General features: G+C 38.8%; 1 protein-coding gene across 1 annotated transcript in view; it reads right to left on the bottom strand.

Annotated features, from left to right (window-relative positions):
• RXFP2 (relaxin family peptide receptor 2) overlaps nt 1-21,109 on the bottom strand; it is a 67,811-nt gene that overhangs the window by 23,630 nt on the left and 23,072 nt on the right. The window contains exons 5-10 of the mRNA XM_008692206.2: nt 15,333-15,479; nt 12,533-12,610; nt 9,541-9,646; nt 8,625-8,696; nt 2,149-2,220; nt 1,471-1,542 (exon numbers count right to left, since the gene is read on the bottom strand). Of these exons, the coding sequence (XP_008690428.2) occupies nt 1,471-1,542; nt 2,149-2,220; nt 8,625-8,696; nt 9,541-9,646; nt 12,533-12,610; nt 15,333-15,479 (547 nt within the window). The remainder of the gene's footprint in view (nt 1-1,470; nt 1,543-2,148; nt 2,221-8,624; nt 8,697-9,540; nt 9,647-12,532; nt 12,611-15,332; nt 15,480-21,109) is intronic.

Below are 21,109 nucleotides of genomic sequence, written 5' to 3'. Positions count from 1 at the left end.
GCCCATGACAATCCTGTCTCCCCCAACACCTGCTCTCCTCCTTCCTGCCTGTCTGCATTTGGCCCCTGTCCTTTTCCCTGAGAGCCCTTCCTTCACCCTGGCTCTTTCCTCCAAATTCCCACCACCCCAGTCCCAGCCCTATGAGCTCCATCCTGATTGTTTTCTCTGCCTGCAACCACCTCCCACTGGACCTCAAGACCCGAGTCACATCCTTCACCTCTGGATACTTGGGTCCAGCACAAGCTGAATTATTAATTGGCTGAATACAGGCTTGGTGAATGCTTTGACCTACTGATGGACTGAAAGAAGAGTGAGTGAGAAAAAAAAATTCTTAGGAAATCACAAATGGTTCTTTGGTCTCATAGTGCTTAAAGGATGCATTTAATAAAGTCTGTACAAACAAAGTCATTAGGAGCTTTGAGGGTGAAAGAGTGAAAATATTCATATATTCAAATCACCGTTTCCAATGATATACGGTATTTTCCTAGAAAGAAATAGACTAAAGGGAAAAATGTCTTCTTTTCTCTTTACCTTTGAAACCAGGTAACATTTCCTCTTACTTTCAGGGGTCCCTGAGGGTAAGATTTGGAGAAGGGAGTGACATTGAACACCTACTATATGCCAGGAGCTCTACATGTGGCAGTTTACATATGCCCTGTGATTTAATCCTCACAACATTGCTCTTAGAAAGGAACTGTAATTATAGTTTACAGAGGAGAAAAAAAGCAGCCTGAAAAGATGAAGAAAGTTGCCTGGAACATTAAGCATAGGACCACGGCATACACAGGATCTGGATGAAGTTGAAGTTCTGGCTTTTTCCACTAGGCCAGGCCAACCTACAGGACGTGGGCAAACTGACACATAGAACCTTCTAACTGCCCAATGTTCATTTTTCTGAAGAAAACACAAACATCTGATGTGAGATTCCTCAGTACAGAGCTGGTGTCTCAGCCTGGAAAATGATGAAACACCACAAGCTATCATATTTTCAGACCTTTCTGTGAATGTTCTGGAAATCAAACAAGTCCTTAACTTGCTTTCTTTCTAGGTCAGTGGACGTTTGGGAATGTCTGGAGACATTTTTGGTTGTCACAACTCTGGGAGCCAGGACTACTGGCATCCAGTGGGGTAGAGACCCCAGGTGCTGCTAAACATCCCCCAATGCACAAGAACACCCCCCTCATCAAAGAATTATCTGGATCAAATGCCGACAGAGTTGAGGTTGAGAAGTGTTGGAATAGATAAACACTGGATGGACTCCGAAAACGACCTGAAAAAGCATGGCACAGATTTCTTTGCCCACAACTACCATTTGGCATGCCATTATCTGAATTGCTTAGCTGCAGATTATGTGACAGTCAGAAAAATGAGTATAATAATCAAGATACATAAATAGATGGCAACTATAAGCATTGATGTATGTCATCAAGACTGATCTTTTGTGGGGGAAGGAAAAGCTAGAATACTTACAGCCAAGTTAGCTGATGTAAGTCTTTGAATACTCCGGGTCTGAGAGTTGTAATGCAGTTGTGGCTGAGATACCTATAAATAGCATGAGCGAGTCAATTAGGCAAACTCAAAACTCCATTTTAGTCACATATAATTAGAATATGAGCTGCTGCTGCTGATCATGGATATGGACATCTGTTTCTGAAAGCACCCAACTGGATAAGAAGGTGGGGAGAAATCAGGGAACAGCCAGGGGATACAGATAACAAGTCTAGTGTGTGTGACACCAGGGCCAGGACCAGGACCAGCAAAATGGCCAAAAGTAATGTGTTGGAATATTACATTTTGTTAAGAGTACAAAAGTAGGTTATTTTTGCTTCTGTCCTTTTTGGTCACATCCTTAGTAGACTAGAATTTTAAGAAAATATATAGGTAAGTTAGCAAGGGTTAGAAAAAAATAAAATGCTAAAATATTGTGGAAATGACCCAAACTTGAGAAGACGAGGTTAAAGAGAGCCTTTGTAACTGGTAAGATTGGAATCTTTTAATAATTCTTTTAGCATAATAACTAATCTAAGTACTTCGTGATAACCAATTTCTACCATTTCGCTATGGCCAAGTCAAGCCTTCAAAAATGACCATTCTACCGTTCTAGTCTTTACTTAAAATTGTACTCACAATTATAAAGAAGTTACTTACAATATTTGCAGGTTATGTAATCCAAAAAATGCTTTCCTGGATATGTGTGTAATACAATTATGCTGAAGAAATCTGGTAAGAATAAGACAAGAGTCATGTGATCATGGTTTTGGCATTTTATCAAGTCGTTGAATGTGGTCTCTACTTTCTTCATCTAAAGACAGTTTGTGAAACTGGCTTATAAAGTCCCAAGTCCTATTCTTACGTTGGGCAGTAGAGGTGTTGCCCACGAGAGATGGCTGTGAACCTAGCCAATGCTTCTGTCCCGCTAGCACCCACACAGCGAGATTCGGGTATCTCTGGTTTGCACTGCTGAGCTCATGTGTGATGAGTTTGAGGAGCGAAGTGGTCTTGTTTTAGACTTTTCTTATTCTGACTTGCAAGAGATATGCCCCATGTGAGACCAGCCAGTCTCACTGTCGAGCTTTATTTTTTCAGCACGGAGTTCCAACTTTAATTCCCTATTTCTCTTCATTTTATTCCCATGGAAAAAGGAGAGGGTAAGTCTTATTCTATTTTGAGATGCAAAGTGAGAAGCACAAAGGGAGTTAGTAAGGTGCCCAAGGTCACAAATGGCATGAGTAGTTGAACTGGGGCTAGTACATCAACTTCAGCCCACGGGGTCATGGTTTACTTAACCCCTGAAGCAATTTAGCAATATAGTATTATTCAATAATAGCACTGTTGGGAGTATCTAAGTGAACAATTTCCATTTCCTGTGCTCATTATACAATGGGAGGTTAGCCTTGAATTCATATTTTCTAAACGTATTTAGGAGCAGGAAATGTCCACTAATAATAGTAACTAATGACTACATAGTCTTTTGAATGGCTTCCCTATCTCTTATTTTTATTTGATTTGGTTCCTAAAATCTTATACAACAACTTCGTAATTGTTATTGTCACTGCAAAACTATTCATAGGACACGTGCTCCTTTAGCATCTGACTGGACTCTGAATTTTGTTATACTGTAACTATTCATTCCCTTGCAAAGCTTCCCAGCCTTTGAGTCATGAAGGCATTATAGGTGCGCCAGGATATTGAAGCCTTCAGACATTCAGGTAGCTAGGTAAGGCAGAGATCAGCTCCCAGTTATCAGCTAACCCATCTGTTACCCTAAATGTTAAATACTGTCATTTTCTCTGTGTACCACCAAGTGGAAAAGGTTGGTACTACAGAGCACATGCATTACACCCACAGGTAGACAAAGCATCAATTTCAATCCTACAAAGTAAACTTGAAACCCATGGAGACCTCATGCCCTTCCAACCCTTCTCCCCCTGCACCATGTCTGTGAAGCGATGGTTCTCGTTGCAGCATAAATTGTGCTTTTGGTTTTAAAGTTCTGCTATGAATAGAATGAATCCATACAGATCAATATCTGTTTTAGCATTTCAGAGCCCTTGAGTGATGTAATGACAATTAATATAATGAATTATGTTACAATGGTAAATGAAAATAGAAAAAGAATATAATGCTATAATATAGGTATATTGAAGTTCCTCTTAAATATAAGATTTACCACCTAACTAGTGCAATTTATGTTTTATTCAAGATAATGAATTCGGAAGTGGAATGCACATTTTATCTACAAGTTCTCAGTCTTGAAGAGATGGGCAGTCATAAACTGTGAATTTGACTTTGTACTTTCGATCTGCATGACTCACTGGACATGTACAGCTTCTCTGCCTTCCCTGACACGATTTAAGTCTCCAACTCCTTAAATAATGAAGAGCCTCTAGTCTTCTAGTTTGGCTTCAGCTTGCTGGCACCCCACAGAGAACCAGAGCCCCAAGTCCCCTGTCTCAGACTCAGGCTAGTTAAATTTAACTTGATCCTGTCTTATCCCCTTTCTTCTTTGCAGAATAGAAGCTTAGTGAATATGAGGGGAAATTTGGAAACATGACAATTTGGCATGTGGTGTCCTCTTTTTATTCCGAGTTGAGATATGAGCCCATTTAATATACTTTACATTGAATGGCTTTTCTAAGAATAACTTACTGGTTCATGAATTCCTGCTGTTTCAGCTGTCAGGACGTTTCAAGCAGAAACGCCAGGAATTTATGTACCTGAAACTAAAGCAAATAAATGCTTTAATGACATGCATGTTTATAGGCTATTTTTTTTTTTAAAGATTTTATTTATTTATTTGACAGAGATAGAGACAGCCAGTGAGAGAGGGAACACAAGCAGGGGGAGTGGGAGAGGAAGAAACAGGCTTCCAGCGGAGGAGCCTGACGTGGGGCTCGAACCCAGAATGCCGGGATCACGCCCTGAGCCGAAGGCAGACGCCCAACCGCTGTGCCACCCAGGTGCCCCTATAGGCTATTTTGTAATGCAACATTTTGTATTCATGAGCCAGGCAGACTCCTTGAGCTACATTTTGTTGCCAACGATTGTCTTGAACAAGAACCATGTTTCAGAAGGAATTTCTAATTTATATAAGGTTTATGTTACAATGAGGAGGAGAACTGCTGTTGGTTTCCATGATAGTGGTGATAAAGTATTACAGTCAATGTTATAAATTATATTTTATTTGTCTGAAAGGTCATCTTGAAGTTCTCCCCCAATGTTAGAATGTCTTGGTATTTTAAAAGATTATTAAAATGAGTAATCTGATCAATAGTAAAAGCATTCAGATAAGTTGAACAACATTTATTCATTTGGCAATTAAAATTTCATTTTGATTTATGAATTTATTTTTCTGGATGTCTAAATGACCTCAATCCACTGAATATTTAGAGCTTTCTAGACCACAGATTCACTCAAAGGTAGATTCAGTGATCTCCTAGAATATATCCCAGGGCATAGAAAGATGAGCCTGATGTTGGTTCTGGGCAAGATCACAGAACAGGCTATTTAGGACACTGCCTGTGAATGCCTCGAAGAGAAAGTGAACAAGGGACTACATGAGAATCAGGGTGTGTCAGACCAACTTGATTTTGTTCTTTGAAAAACTGGTCAGTCCAACACAAACGTGTGGCTGATATTGCTTACACGTCTACCAGGCATTGATCAAGTGGTTTTCTTTTTTCTTTTCTTTTTTTTTAAGATTTTATTTATTTATTTATTTATTTGATAGAGAGAGAGAAAGGCAGCCTCATAGTGGAAGAGCCTGATGTGGGGCTCGATCCCGTAACGCCGGGATCACGCCCTGAGCCGAAGGCAGATGCCTAACGACTGCGCCACCCTGGCGCCCCTCATTGGGTGTGTTCTGATCAGTTTCATGGAGTAAGTCTAAGAAAGATGGGGAGCTTTAAAGATACCTTTGCAGTAGTAGAGTTATGTGACAGGACAAAATGGATCAACATATTCTTGGAAATTTCTTTTCCTCAGCACACCCTCATTCCCTTCCTGGCTTATTTTCCTCCATGGCCCTAATCAGTATCTAACACACTATGTATTTTCGAATTTATTGTCTATCCTCCTCCATTGTACCTTAAGTTCCACGAAGAGAGGGCTTTTCGTAGGTGTTCTTTACTACTGTATCCTCAGTGCCTGGCATCTGGCAGGTATGTACAAATATTTGTTGAAAGAATGAATGAACATGTGGTTTTGTGAGCTGTTACCCTCCTGCCGAATACTACCGAGGGTTCTGGGGTTGTCCATTCCCCAGACACCTTCTCCTGGGGATGGTTTGGGTTTTGCTACTGTGGTTATTTGGGCTATTGTAATGCAGAATAGGGAAGGAGAAGGTAAGTGTATGATAGGACAGGGAAGAGGGTGTCTCAGTCTGGAGGTTGGAGAAGGAGTGGCAGGAGCTGCTGAAGAGTGGGAGAAAAGGGGCGGGGGGTACTCGTGAGCTCATGGGCTGCCTTGTGATATTTGAGTAATGCTTATAAAGAACTTGAGTTATTTTCAAATCAAAGTTTGGTTAGTGGACGTTTTCATCAATAACAATATTCTGAGACTGGATCTTGCAGCTAAGCTTCCAAAGGATCAGAGTTAGAGGTCTGGCTTTGAGGCCAAATTCTAATACTTGTCAGCTGGCTGCCTTTGGGCAAACAACCCCTCTCCAGAGTAGGTATCCTCATTCCTGAGAGGATCTCATGATGTCTGCCCACACCTCACAGATTTTGGAGATCAAAGTCCAAATGAGAATTCCAAATACTGGGATTCTTTGTAAACTTTAAAAAGTGCTATGTAAATATCAGGAATTGTGCTGTACTTTGCATAAAATAGATACTTGGTGAGTATTTATTGATGAGGGTCTCCTGATCTCTTTTCTCTGAGTCTCTGGCAGAATCAACCTGCCTAGAAAGTATCAAATAACAGCTTGCATTGAGAGAGCTTCTGCTGGGTAATGATGTGGCACTTAGGATTTCTCAGACAAAGTAGAAGTAAATATTTACTTGGAGAATTTTCCAGCTGCTCTGGGCAATTAAGGTTAATCCCTATTTTATTTCACTAGGAAACATTGGGGCCTGAGTTATCAAAAGGAGTGATTTCATATTCTTCCCATAAGTGGGCTAGCTGATACTATGAGAGATAAGTATTAACATAGATCAGAGGTCCACAAAAGGGCTTCGTCTGAGTAGTTGAAATTTAACTCTCCTTTGCTTGATCGCCTGGTGATCTCTCTGCCTTTCCAGAAGTCAACTTGCCCCAAATTAGAGGACAAATGTAGAGAAGGGAGTTTTGCATGTACGTGTTGGTAGAACATTCAATCTGATGCTAGAATGATTTCTTTCCATCTCTAGTTTCTGGTTATTGTAAAATAAACACTGCACTGGGCATCAGAAGATAGGGGCGCTAATTCTGCCTCTTCTACTTACTAACTGTAGATCTTAGTTAAATCATTTAACCATTGCAGACTTTAGTTGTCTCATGAATAATAAGAAGATTTAATTAAAAATTCATAAAATTTCAATGACTCTAGATCATAGAATTGAAACAGGTACTCAACAACTCAGAGGCACGCATATTCTTTTTTCCTTCCTTTCTGCTAGTGCTATTTTATTTTTCCTCCCTTGAGCATTATTCAGGCAGTTGCAAGCGCAATATTGATTCATAGAATGAACATGTGGTGATTCTAAGAATTTCCAGTAAGATTAGTAGCAGTATAGTCAGGATTTCCTCTCTGGAGGAATCTGGAAACCCAGAGTCCGTGCACAGCTACTCCATGGTGACGATGTCAACATGACCACATGCTCCAGGATGGTATTTACAGAGATATAAGATGATATTTACAAAGGCTGTAATCAAACCCAGGCATGATTATCTCTGTTCACATAAGATTCCACCTCACTCATGGCAGTCTTTCAGTGACTTCTTTTCTTGTGTGAGAAAATCTGTACGTAAATTCAGGAAGAGCATAGAATTGTTGATGGCATTTTAAATGAAATATGTCTGTCCAGTATCAGCCAAAGATCAGATTATTTTTATTCCTTTTAACATATTTTACATTTCTAGATTTTAACATATTTCACATTTCCAGAAACTTTATACGCTGAAGGCTGAAGGATAAAACAATATGATTGTACTGCCAAGGGGCCTTACAACATTACCTTGTTAATTTTTAAATCTAGTCTAATGATCATCTTGGCAAGTGTAGAAACTTGATCTCTTCATTATCCCAGAGTGACGGGGCTCAGAGGAACTGACACACAGTAACCAAACGCATAAGAAGTTGAATACTCTCAATTTCTTTACTTAAATAGGAGGTTTCCAGTTCCACCAATAGGAATGTTCCTATACCCTATCCAAGATAACTGCCCAAATACTTTAGTATGAATAATTTGGGAAGGTAATGCAGTCATCATAACATTGCTTGATGAGCAGGGAATCAAAGCAAAGGTAATCTCCATCAAAAGATAGTTCATGCTAGTTACGGTGGATATTGACAATCTATCCCTGTCCTCCAGGAGAGATTTCTCTAGAGATTATGCCTCCCACATCCTGGTTTTCTTTCTCGGAAGATGGCATCTTGATACTTTGTTTCCTGCTGACTACCATTTCTTCACTGCTGACTGTGCTCTATTTATTAACATTTTCTTTCCTCAGATATGCTATCACTATTTCATTAAGATTGTAGTTTTGTTCCTATTATCCTGGGGGATAGGCTGTATCCTATCATTATGTGTTTTAAATGATCTGATCATTCTGGTCTATACTAACATTCCTCCTTAAATTAAAAAGTGTGTCTTGTGCCTCTGAATCGACAATGTCATTTTCCAAATGATCTTGGAAAATCTCATGGAACTAAGTGTTTTCTTATTAAGATGCCTGATCTCAACTCCAATTTAGTTCTCTAAAAATAGTTTAAATAAAATCAATTCAGCTACTCTAAATTATGAAATGGAAAGATGATATGCTAGTTTTCAAAGCTTAATTTCCTAATCTTAATTACATTTGGAAAAATAAATTTCATGATAAAGATTATCAAGTTTATATTTCATTTTACTTAAAGATAAAAGGCATCTTAAATAAAACATCACAAGGATTTCTTCATGAAGAAACTGTTAATAGTTACTTACATCTGTTTAAGTTCTGTGTATTTGATGAAAACTTTATCTGGAAGACTGTGAATTTTGTTTTTCTTAAGAGACCTAAAATCACAGGTAAAGCAGACTTCATTATGGGTATAATGACCAACCAAAGTTTTCCCTAGAAAGTGCATGCTTGAAAACAGGATATTTAATGATACTTCATGCTACTTAACACACATTTGAAAATGACTGTAGTAACTGAAAACTTCCTCATGTGAGAATGAGAAGTCCATAAAGCAAAATTAAAGCAGTTTGCAAACATTTGACAAGTCTGGCCAGTTAGCATCATAGACTAGAATGTCTATGGTGAATTAACATCTTTACTCTCCGGGTAATTTAACAAAATACAACAAACAAAACAAACAAACAAATGAACAAAAAACCAACAGAAAATCCTAACCAACACGTGCATGCTCAAAGTATAACATGACTGCAAACTCCTGAGGCTCTCGAAACATTTTTGCAAAGTACAGGAAAACTTGCACAGTGATAACACAGCTAGCTTCATGGATCTTTTCTATCTTTGCAATCTTGGGCAATTACCTCTATTTAAAATGAGATAGAATAAGCTAGTGGTCTTCCTTTTTATTTCCATTTTTAGTTGTACAGTACTGGCATTTTAGTAAAAACAATAGATCAGAAAGGAACTGAAATAAACACTCCAGACCACAGACATTTGTGAGCTAAATGATATCCAGGCTAATCTAACACTCAGGGTTAAAAACTTGTTTTCCCTGGAGATGAAGCATGAGGAATTCTCTGATAGCAGGTGGTTTAAAGGGAGCTTCTATTATTTTGTTAATATACAAGTAACATAAAACAGAACAAGGGGAGGTTAAATTAGACTATATGGTTTCCATATGACTTTACAGGCAAATATCAGCAAGATGTGAATTTTACTCACAGTAATGTCGTATTGCTGGAAATCACTGGCACAGACTTTAAGCCGACATTTACACATTCCAATTCAGTTCCTTTGCAGTCACAGGGTTGTGGATACTGATTTAGAACTAGGGGGCAAAAGAGTAGTATTTCACTGGGGAAAATAAATACTTGTCTTATCTCTAATAAATGACATTGTTCTCTCTTCATTGAATGTATAACATTTCCACCTTCAGTGCACTAATTCAGGCCCATAACAAAAGCAAATAAGAATTCTCACTTAGTCAAATGTAGATTAATATGGTGTTTCATCTCAGTTCTAGCTTCCAGGGGTCATTTCAGAGGCACTTAATAAGTGATTAGAAAGAAACCACAGAAAGGTTTAAATGGCAAAAAAGCATATAGTGAAGCAAGATTAAGTTCTCCTCGATGAAAAACATTAGTATGATGGAGTAAATCTGTAATGGGTATAATTGAGTCAATTTAATTGAATTGAATGACACAAAGAGTTTGCTCAATAAATGCTTGTTGATTAAGATTAAATTCCTTTCTTTTCACCTTTCAACCTTCTGGAGCTGACAGAAGAGAGGGATGCAGCTTCTTCCATAGCCTCCATTGTGGCTTATTGAAATCAACCAAGTCAGAGTCCTTGTTATTTTGGTTCTTTGTTTTTTATTACTATAAAATTATAGTGGAAGATAAAAATTGTAGAGAAGCTATAAAACTGAGAAAACCAAAGATCCATCTATCTGAAACATTCAGAATTTACTGCGAAGAAGCTTACATAATTATTAAAATAATGGCATATAAAAGGAGTGAGAAATCTATGGAGAAACCAGGCGAAGTTGTCCCATGGGACAGACAATCATTGTGTGTGTGTGTGTGTGTGTGTGAGAGAGAGAGAGAGAGAGAGAGAGAGAAAGAAAGAGGAGCGATATTTATGGAGCACTTGATTTTGCCTCTGATCCTGTGGGTAATTGTTTTGATGGAAGCTAAGAAAATGAGGATTTTTTTCCCCAATTTTTGTATTTATTGTTATTTATTTAAATAAGTTCTTTCTAATTGCTCTTCTTCCTTTAAATCACTTTTATCCATACTTTTTAAAATCAATTTAACTGAGTTTTAACAAATTCAACAAACTTTTATTGAGTCCCTGCTTCATTCAGAAGATGCATTCTAGCATATAAAATTCTGGAAAACATTCTATGTTGCTTATAAGTTTATGCTAATTAGCTCAACTTCTGAAAGATAAGTTCACAATATTTACTTCAATGTTTATTGACATTAAAAATAGTGGTTATGTTATTAGATTGAAAACCTGGCGTTTAAAACTCGTATTTACCAATAAAAGAATCCCACGTAGTCCAAGCTGGGCCTGTTGTCTAAACCAGCAATGGGAGCCTAGATCCCTCACCCGCAAGTCAGTCCTACCCACAGGCTCTGGATTCTTCCTCAGAAATGCTTCCTGCATTTCTCTCTATCTCACTTTTCTCACTAACATTTTCTGGGCTCGGATTCTGAGTATTAGTCTGAAGCATTGCAGGAAACATACTGATCAGTATCTCTTTCACTGTTCTTTCTCCTCAACCTTGGCAAGGTTGACATTTGGGGAGGCCCATTCTCCTTTGTGGGGGGGCTGTCCTGTACACTATAGGATACGCGACAACATCTTGTCCTCTACACACTAGATGCTGGAGGCAACCCACCAGTTCTAACAACCCAAATGTCTCCAAACAACTGTCAAATGTTCTCTGGGGGGGAAAGTTGCCCAGGGTTGCTGATCACTGTGCTAATCCATTCTTTATAATTCTGGTGGAAGAATCAGTCTCACAAATGCTCCTTATCACGTGCTTCTTCCTCTTCATTAAAAGAAAACAAGCCCACAATTTTGGTGGTTGCCCACTGTGTACAGCAGTGATCTCCCCGATGGGATGTGTACAAGATGACCTATTGTGGCTCAGGAAGAAAATATTAAAACTTTCAGTTATATTTATTTTTAATCTTTTAATTTCTAATTTTTATATATGATATTCCTGTGTATGTATAGTAAAGCATATAATAAGTGGTGGTTATAAACTGGTATTATAAAGTGCATAATATAATGTTAATATAGTGTTAATATGTATGCATTATATATACATAGCAAACGTGTATATAATTGTACAAGCACCCACCAAGTTATGCCTAGGTACACATTATACACATGTATGTAATATAGGTATGTGTAAAGACATAGTTCTATCTACAGGGTAGAGGCCAATGTCCAAAGCGTGCACCTGAAACCTTTATGGGCTTGCCTCATCGTCTAGGTCCAGCTCCAGCTCCTCTGTCCCATGCACTCAGAACCACTGCAAAGTGCATCGGGAGCTGCTTTGCACCCTCCTACCCCAGTGCTTTACAGATGTTGCTCCCCTGGTCATCCTGTTACCTCCTCGCATTCCCTCATCGAGACACTCCTAAGTCCATCTCAATGTCCTCTTCTCCGTGGATCTTTCCCCACCCCTGGCACAGCCTTCTATTTCTTCCAATGGGCTTCCACATTCCCTTGTGCAAACATCATTCCTCCAGTTTAGCACTATATTGCACCTTCCCTGCTTCCCTTAGGATTTGTCTTACTTGCTACAATGTGAAGCATTTGTGAGTTGGGGCCACATCTCACTTATCATTGTACACTCAGTCCTTAACAGAGGGGCTGGAAAGTAGTTTGTGCTCAATATCTTTATTGAAGAAAGTAGTTAAAGGGAAAAAGATCTTTATTATTTATCATAATTATTCAATACCTATATATTCTTGCAATCATAGGCTAATACATAAAATGAACATGAATGGAGTATGCTGTTTTCTTCCACCTCTTCAGTCCCATGGCAGACAATAGACCAGTTCACCATTGAAATACATTGATCTGAAATTGAAATTCCCAAAAGGAATTTATCACACTACCCATATAAATCCATGCACCGCAAATCATGTTGCTCGAAAAGCTGATACTGAGTCTTTGAATCAATACCACTTACAGCACTCCTGTGTTAATGCCACATTATTAGCATTTCCATGGACTGTGCCAAATATAGTCGCCCATCCACTAGTGTCTCCTGTGAAACGGTGATGAATATGTGTCAGTTATTCTATAAATCAAATATCAAATTACAAAACAAAAGTATATAAAAATTGATAATGAAATCAATTAAAAATTTGTTTAAGTAATTGAATGATAACATAGGTGGTAAGGGAGAAAAAACTAGGCAAACATCTGGAGTTTTCCCTTCTTTTGCAGTTACAAATATTTCAAATGTCTGTATCAGAAAATAGATAATGGAAATAGATAGTTATTTTACATATATATCCATCCTGAAAAATATTGCTTGTTTCTAATGCTGACCGTTTAATTTTCGTCTTTAATTTTGAGGTCCTCAGAAGAAAATACAATCTGAACTGTTTTGTCATATGCATACTGCTGCAAATGTTTATGTAGATACGTACTTGATAGATGTAATGACTAATAATATGTGTCACCTGACCTTCTTAATAAAGCAAAAGCAAAGTTCCTTTTAATAAAGACTATCTAGTCCTACAGAGTGAAATAATTTCTCAATTTGTGAGAGGACATAACCTGCTTATTTGCCAAATTTCCTTCTCCTCTTATGCAAGAAAATTCTATTCTTTTTAAAAAAGAGGACTGATTCTGAAATATCATTACTTTAATATATGTTATTAAAATGGTAAGATACATATTATAATGTATGATACTGAAGTTCATACAAATAGAAAGTAAATTTAAATAGCTGCCCACAAGTCCCCTTTGATCCCTGAAACCTTTAACTTGTTTCTATTTCTTAGTAATATCCGCAGTGTTTTGTTTTGTTTTTTAAGATTTTATTTATTTATTTGACAGAGAGAGAGGCAGCGAGAGAGGGAACACAAGCAGGGGGAGTGGGAGAGGAAGAAGCAGGCTTCCTGCTGAGCAGGGAGCCCAATGCTGGGCTCAATCCCAGAACCCTGGGATCATGACCCGAGCCGAAGGCAGACTCTTAAAGACTGAGCCACCCAGGTGCCGCCCCCACAATGGTTTTTAAAATGATTCTATTTGAGGCCTTTACACAAATTATTTTTAATTTGCACTCAGAACATCCTCATGAGGTAGATAAACATGCAGGGACTCTGATTCCCATGCAGTGAAGAGGGAATGCCAAGCATTTGATTGACTTGCCCATTGGCATCCAGACAGCTGCCTTCATCACTGAGCAGTGTTTGAGCACCTACAATATACTCTACTGTCTTAGGCTCTGGTGGCACCAAAACAAATAAGACACAAAGAAGAACTCTTCTCAAGAATTTCATGTCTAGTGAAAGAAGTACAGTGAAAAGACAAGGCACCCTTAGTATGACCATACAGGTACAGCCAGGATGCTGTGGAAACAGAGAGAAAAGGTGCTTATCCTAGACTTATGGGCGAGCTTCCAGGCGGGGAAGTGGGGCCAGGGAAGCCAAGCTTCTCAGGTGAAAGGGGGACCTGAACTTCATTCCAAAGGATGAGCATGAAGATCCACAGGAGGTGAGGGAAGAAGGTTTCATCAGAGGGAAGCAGGCATGAACACTCAGGGGCAGGAAAGCAGATTCCAGAGACAGATGCCTGGCATTCCTGCACAATGTTGTCTCACTTTGCTTGCTAGTTGGGCAGTGCCAAGGAATGGCAGTTCTATGTGGTAGAAAACACACAAGATTCTTGCAGATTCAGGAGATCTGGGTTCTAGCGTCTACTTGTTCATTAACTAGACATGTCAACTTGGCATCAGCTTCTTCAAGTAAAAATATACAGGTTATATTAGACAATATGTACACTCCCAACATACAGACCTGAAATGGCCTGTAAGACTTTTCATGATCTGGCCTCTGCTCACCTCTTCACCCTCTATATCCCTGTTCGCTCTGCTCAAGCCATACTGGCTTTCCTGTCCCACAAACACATTTTCTTATTTCATGGAGCCTTAGGGTTTTTGCACTTGCTGTTTCTTTTGTCTGCAACTCTGTTCGTCTACAGTTTTTCATGGTTTGGTTCTCAATTCAGATGTTATTACCTCAGAGAGGTTTCTTCTGGTTGCATCTCTAAGTAACCCTCCCTTCAGCTCACTTGCTATCCCACCATCTTGTTTCCTATTCTTTCTGAAACTTATCACTCTCTGAAATATTATTTATTTATTTATTTATTTATTTATTTATTTATTTATAATAATAAGTTTTATTATGTTATGTTAGTGAAATATTTACTATTTAAATAAATATTAATACTTAAATACCATTTGCTTATTTATGTACGGGTTTATTGTCCTCCTTCTTCACATGGCCCATATGAACTCCATGAGGTTAAGACTTCCTCTCCCTTGAGCCCGCTCTGGCCAGGTGAGTTGAACAGTCCCTGGCACACAGTGGGCTCTCAATATAGGTCCATTCAATGAATCAATTCTCTAGGCAGAGCCCATTTACACTTTATGAAAGGTATTCCTGCAGGTGAACCAAATTACCAAGCCAAAAAGTAGTCATAGGAAGATATTTAAAAGAGGTAGTCATCCAAGTAGACTTCAAAATACGACTTCTATTTTTCTCAATTTTGTATTTCTGATTTAAGCAACTTCTACCTGTGAAAATTCTGGTAATCATCACAAATAAAGTGGGGAGCAATTATTTGTGTTACAATAGGATTCTCTATAGAATACTGAATCATCTCTTCCCTTTCATGACAATTATTATTTGGTCCAAGCACAGCTTGAGGGCATTCCCAAAGGGAGGTGGGCATGTGGAGCTGAGTGGGGGACTCACCACAGTTGTCCTCGTCAGCCCCATTCCCGCAGTCATCCACACCATCACAGTGAAAAGCACGGGGTAAGCACTTGGTAAGATTCCCACAGGGAAAGTATCCTTTTTGGCACAAAGGAGTGATTGTACTGCCCTCAGTCAATGGAAAATCTATGTGAAAGAGGGGACAGAAATCTCATGTAATAGAAAGAAAGTGTTAATATGGCTAAATTTTCTTCATGGCATTCCCTTTAATTTTCATAAGAACCCTATGAGTTGAGTTTGTCTGGAGTTACTCATAGTGCACAATTTCTTTGAATAATATTCTTAATTACAACATTCGAAACAATCATGGTCATATCTAACCCCAGCTACACAAACAATGGGATCAAGGTTCATTTTGAACTATTCAGAAAGGCAGTAGTAAATAAAACCAATGTAATTGTCTTACTTTCATGTGAAATATAAGAGTTGCCACTCTTGGACACAGAAAGGTAAAGGCATGAGCTAACAGAATTAAATAGATGGATTTATTTACTTAATCCTTTATGAGAAAGATTTGAGGTGACATAATAAAAATATATATGCAAAAGGACAGTTGAAGTGTGAATTAGAGAGAACTCTAGAACCACATTTGACTAAGGAGAGATAATAGTAAGTAATCACACCTAACACTCTTTGAGCTTATTGTGTCCCAGGCCATTTGCACAAGTGGTTTATCTCGGTTATTTCTTCAACCAGTCTATGAATGGGTGATATTTTTTTTATATTTCAGGTGTAAGGAAGTTAAATGCAGTCATCAGTTTGGAAAGTCACGGAAGGTTTGTTCTCTATCGTTCTGCTATATTAAAAAAAATCACATCACCAACCCAAGGGAACTCCTGGCCTTGATGTCAACCTTCAGGGGCATGGTTAGGAGCACCTTGCTAATGCCCCTTGCTCCTTTCAATTAGTTATAATGAGCTATAGTCATGCCTGAGTGTACACTCTCCTTCAGTCGATTTCTGTGAAGTTTCATCTTGCATTCCTTTAAAAAAATACATGACTTCCACAATTTACTAGAGTATTTATGAAAAGCATCTATTTTCTGGAAAGTACTCTTTAGAAATTGCAAGAATGTCTCTTACATCTAAATTTCTGGAGTGTTTTTGGTCATCCTATCCACAGAGTAATTTTGTCAAAGTTAATTATATTCCTTTTTATTCCTTTTTTCATTTTCTCATTCAACCTAGCCACTATTCAGCTTTGGTCTTCTCTTATTTTCCCTGCACAAGAAGACTATTTTTAATTCGTCATCACAGAGAACTTATGCCCCTTGAAATGCAGCTTCCCTCTTTAATTGATATCTTCATAACACAGTAGTTCACAGTGGGCCCCTGGGGCCAGGGGATGATTCAAATATGTGTATGGGGAGAGGGAATATGAGAATTAAATTGTCTTTCATAGGTAGAAGTTCATAGAAAATTGTTTAACATCTTAGAAAACACATTATATTTTGTATTGTCATTGCTCACTTTGTCTAATTTTTACTTCCATTTAATAAATACATCAACACACACACACACACACGCACGGAGCCTGGCCCTACTTGGGGACAGCTGGACATACCAATGCACACTCTACTCCAGAAGCTCTTCTGCCCCACCTGCTACACCTTTCCTAGATGGGGAGGGTGGCCCTTGGATGCTTTTATACCCATTGGATCTTTGTTCTTACCAAAGCAAAAAATATTTGTTCTGCTATTGTTGCAGTGACAGATGAGTGACTTACTATTAGCAACTTGGCATAAGACCAGTCAGGTCTGACTATTTTAGGAAAATTCTGCTGCATGGCTCTGGGAGTTGGCTTGTTAAGCCTATTCACACAGGGAGAGGCATACGGAGTCATAGATTTTTAAATCTCTTCTTTCTTGTAAACATTTCTGTAGAGGGCAGATTTATAAAAAAATTAGTAGTCCTCCTGTGTTTGGAACATGAAGGAGTGAGAGTCAATATATCTTAGTGAAGCAGCTTTGAAATTTTTTATGGTAGTAACTCACAGACATATATTTGTATCACAATTCAGCATACAAACAGACACACGCTGAAAACAAAATTTCTTGAAATATAACTTGCTTTTTACTTTGTGGGATGTATGCTGATCACTGCTATTCTATCTTACCCACAGATGGGATCACAAGCCACTAAGTTGATCTCATGATCCACTAATGGCATAGGACCCATTATTTACAAGTATTCATTAGTGATGAAGTACTCTGGAGACCCTCAGACCTGCCTAGATTGGAATTCTCTCTGCCACTCACTAGACTTAATCAAGCTACTTAAGCTCCAAATGTAGTTTCCTCATATTTAAAATACAGTTCATGTAATATCCCCCTTCTGGATGTGTTTTAGGAGCTAGATAAGCTAGTGCTTGTGAAGTACCAGGGAGTGCCTGGTTCATGATAAGCCCTCAGTTAATGTTGGTAGGAGGGCAAATTCAACAAGGGGCCAGAAAGTAGGACTTTACGAAGGAAACTTTAATGTAGAATGAAGGCTTGCTGTGCCTTAGCATTGCAGAATTTTTTATGGGATTTCTAAGAAAGAAATAACAGGGACTATAATAAAGCTTCCCCTACTTCCTCATGTTTTTCTGTTTGAAAAGCCCTATGACATATATGGTTTCTATTTTAAGCAGCCTCAAATCACTTTGAAAGCTAATGGAGGGTTATAAATGATAAAACAGCAATGAAAATGCCCTTACAACCTCATAATAATAATATTTTCTTAATGATCTTGTAGAGGTGATTAAACATTTGATTAAAGACAATTTTGAAATAGAAAGCTGAGCACTATGTAAGACATTTTGAAGGCAATGTATTGTGTTCCCTTCTGGGGTTTTCCATGAAGGTAACCTTGAGTTCCTTGCAGGCTGGACCCAACTAAATGTCCATCTCACAGATGGCGATTCAGAGCAAGATAAGTAATCAAATGTCACAGACAAGAGGGATCAATTTTATTTCCTTGTCCCTGGAAGAAAAATGGAATACGTGTAGCAAGTTACGGTGAGGGAAGGGAAAGGGAAAGACTGACCATGTGCAAACAGAACTTATCAATTGCATTTCTCTTAATTACTCATTTTGCACTCAAGAATGGTATTTTCCTGAAGACATCCTCAAGGTATAAATTTTATGTGGAAGGAAAATAAATAAATGAAATCTATTCCCTATGCCTTCCCCTCTGTATCCTAAATCCCTATTGTCCAAGTGCCTGGTACTTACTTGGCACTCAGTAATTTTTTTAATGAATGAATGAATGGGTCATTTAACAATAAAAATAATTGAAGAAGCGCTCTTTTCAAGATTTAAACTTCCCAAACTTACAAGCTTGTATTTTTATTTTAATAACAAAAATACTGCTTAGTTTTCTGAGTACTTCATTTATTATTTTTGTCCTGGTCATTATATAATTTAAAAAAAATAATTAAGAATTCCTGCTGTATTTGGCACATACTGAAAAAAGAATCAATAGCCGTCTGTAGAAAGCATATCTGCTGTCTAGTCTTCCTGCCATCTGTGGAAGTGGAAAGAGATAGGTTTTATTGAAACTTGGGGATTATTAAAATGGAGGATGCCTACATAAAAGCTATGTTGATAGCTTCTGCAGCGATTTTGTGGGACCCCTGCCAAACACACAGCTGAGGGGAGGTTCGAACATGTGAGAGAAAAATGCTCAGTGAGTGCTTCTTCTCTCTTCTGGTCAATATTCTGGACATGTCTGTGCAAAGAGCTTGTTAAATGACTCCTTGATAGCCTTTTGAGGCCAACTGGACTGCTGCCCAAAGACATTTTTTGCTGCCTGCCAACACCTTCCTCGTGTTACTGGGAAACAACAGGTGAAAATGCTTTTTTAGGTCCTCAGTTTAAGAATCCATGGAGATGTGCAAGTCCCTCTTTGTTTTCTCTGATTCTTTGCCAATACTAGTCCTGTATGAAACTGAAGAAAGCCCTTTACCCTTCAACCTGGTGTTCTGGCTAAGATTCTTTCCACACTAGCGCTAGAGATGACAGCTCTACAGTCTACAGGGGGAACATAGAGGATCCTGGCCAATGAGGCCATTTCCCAGAATGCTCTGCTCCTAGTGGAGTTCATTCAGATGCAGATGAAGCCTCTGCCATTGACTAAAGAGCCAGCTACTCTTCACTCTAAAGAGCAGCACCAGGAGAAACATTTATCTCACATGCAGAAATGTTAACTGAATGCCTATGTGCCAGGTCATAGGTCAGACAATGCTCAGTCCCACCCGGAGCTCAGGTGCTAGGATGTCTAAGAGGAGCAGTAACTCCATTCACGATGTGAAGCAAGAGTGAATCCAGCTCATTCCCTGAATCCACCCTCTAGAAGCCCTCCTATTTCTAGGAAGAGTCTGAGCATCATAAAAACCCACCTTTGTGAGATGGATGATTTATTGTTTGTTTGGAGGTAACTAATAAAGTCTTTCTAAAAAATGTTTATGTTAAAGTGAGTGGAGAGGAATTGGCCTCTTGTTTGTTGTTTTTTTAAACTTAGAAATCTTATGCTTTGATAGCTCTGTTTGGTCCTCCCTTCCCTGACAGTATTGCGTGACCATATCAACCAGGATGAATAGGATTCAGATCCAGTTTTAGTCACACATTAACCCACATCCTTTTCATTTCAAATATTGCTGCCTTAACAGAATTTCTCCAAGCCTCTATTCTCTGTCATGTTCTTCTGGGACAAACCAACCATCTCGAGCTGGTGAAAGTCCCTCAGGATCCTATTCACAGATGTTCTGTGGAAACTACCACCCCATCTCCCTCTGCAGATGATTGCCCAATGTTTGAACAAACAAATTGGGGGAAATGATGACAAACCTCCTGGAACAGAGTATAGGCTCAATACGTGTTGGTTTAAATTAGAAAACAAGGGAACTTCAAATTGCTAGTATCATCATCAACAGGGATGGATCTCAGCCCCATGTTTCCCGTGGCTGGGTGCATTTATGTGGATCTTGAACTGAACGCTGTGGCCCTTGAAGGGTTGTAAAGGATATAAGGGCACAAGGAAGATTTCTCTTCCAAAAGCATCTCTGCTACTCACCAATAAGCTGCTGAAATTTCACCTTTAGGGATGAATTCTTTTAAGTTAAAATATTGTCTTTTAGTATTTAAATACCTAACTTGTTCTGCATGAGTGTGAAAGACTGTCTTCTTCTTAAAACCTGCCTGAGCACAATGGACCCAGAGAATGCTCACTGTGGTGGATGAAGGGAAGAAGAACATGGAAAGAGTGCTCGTGAAAGTGAAGCCTGATAGAAACTTGGCACGGGAAGTGTGGAAAGGCAAGAAGGTGGCTCCCTTTCCCTTTCTCTTGCTCTTCTAATTCATTCCGGTCTGGTGACTGCTCTGTCAAGGGTCTTTCACTGGCTATTCCTCCTCTTGGCAGTAATTCTCCCAAATTCTAGTTCCATTGATTTACAAATTTACCTATGTACAAGACTGCTGCATGTGCCTGGGCAGGGTGTATCTCACACAAGCATGGGGCGCCATTCACATAGACAGCTGGTGTTGAGCCACAGAGAAGCCACACCGTCCTAGGCTGATGCCCTGGGCGCTTCTTTGACGATGCACAAAGGATGAAGATCTCCTTCCTTGCCCGTGCTGAAGTTGTCCATCTATGTTGTATATTCCACTTCACCTCATGTTCTCAGAATCTCTCTCTGTTAATTATCGTCTTTTTCTCCTATATTTTAATATCCATTTTCTCCACTGGTTTTTCTTTTCAAGATTCTATTTATTTATT

Source organism: Ursus maritimus, unplaced genomic scaffold (genome assembly GCF_017311325.1).
Source record: "Ursus maritimus isolate PB19 unplaced genomic scaffold, ASM1731132v1 scaffold_10, whole genome shotgun sequence".
Taxonomy (NCBI): domain Eukaryota; kingdom Metazoa; phylum Chordata; class Mammalia; order Carnivora; family Ursidae; genus Ursus; species Ursus maritimus.
Note: the sequence above shows the minus strand (reverse complement) of the source record. Positions and strands in the feature narration are given on the sequence as shown.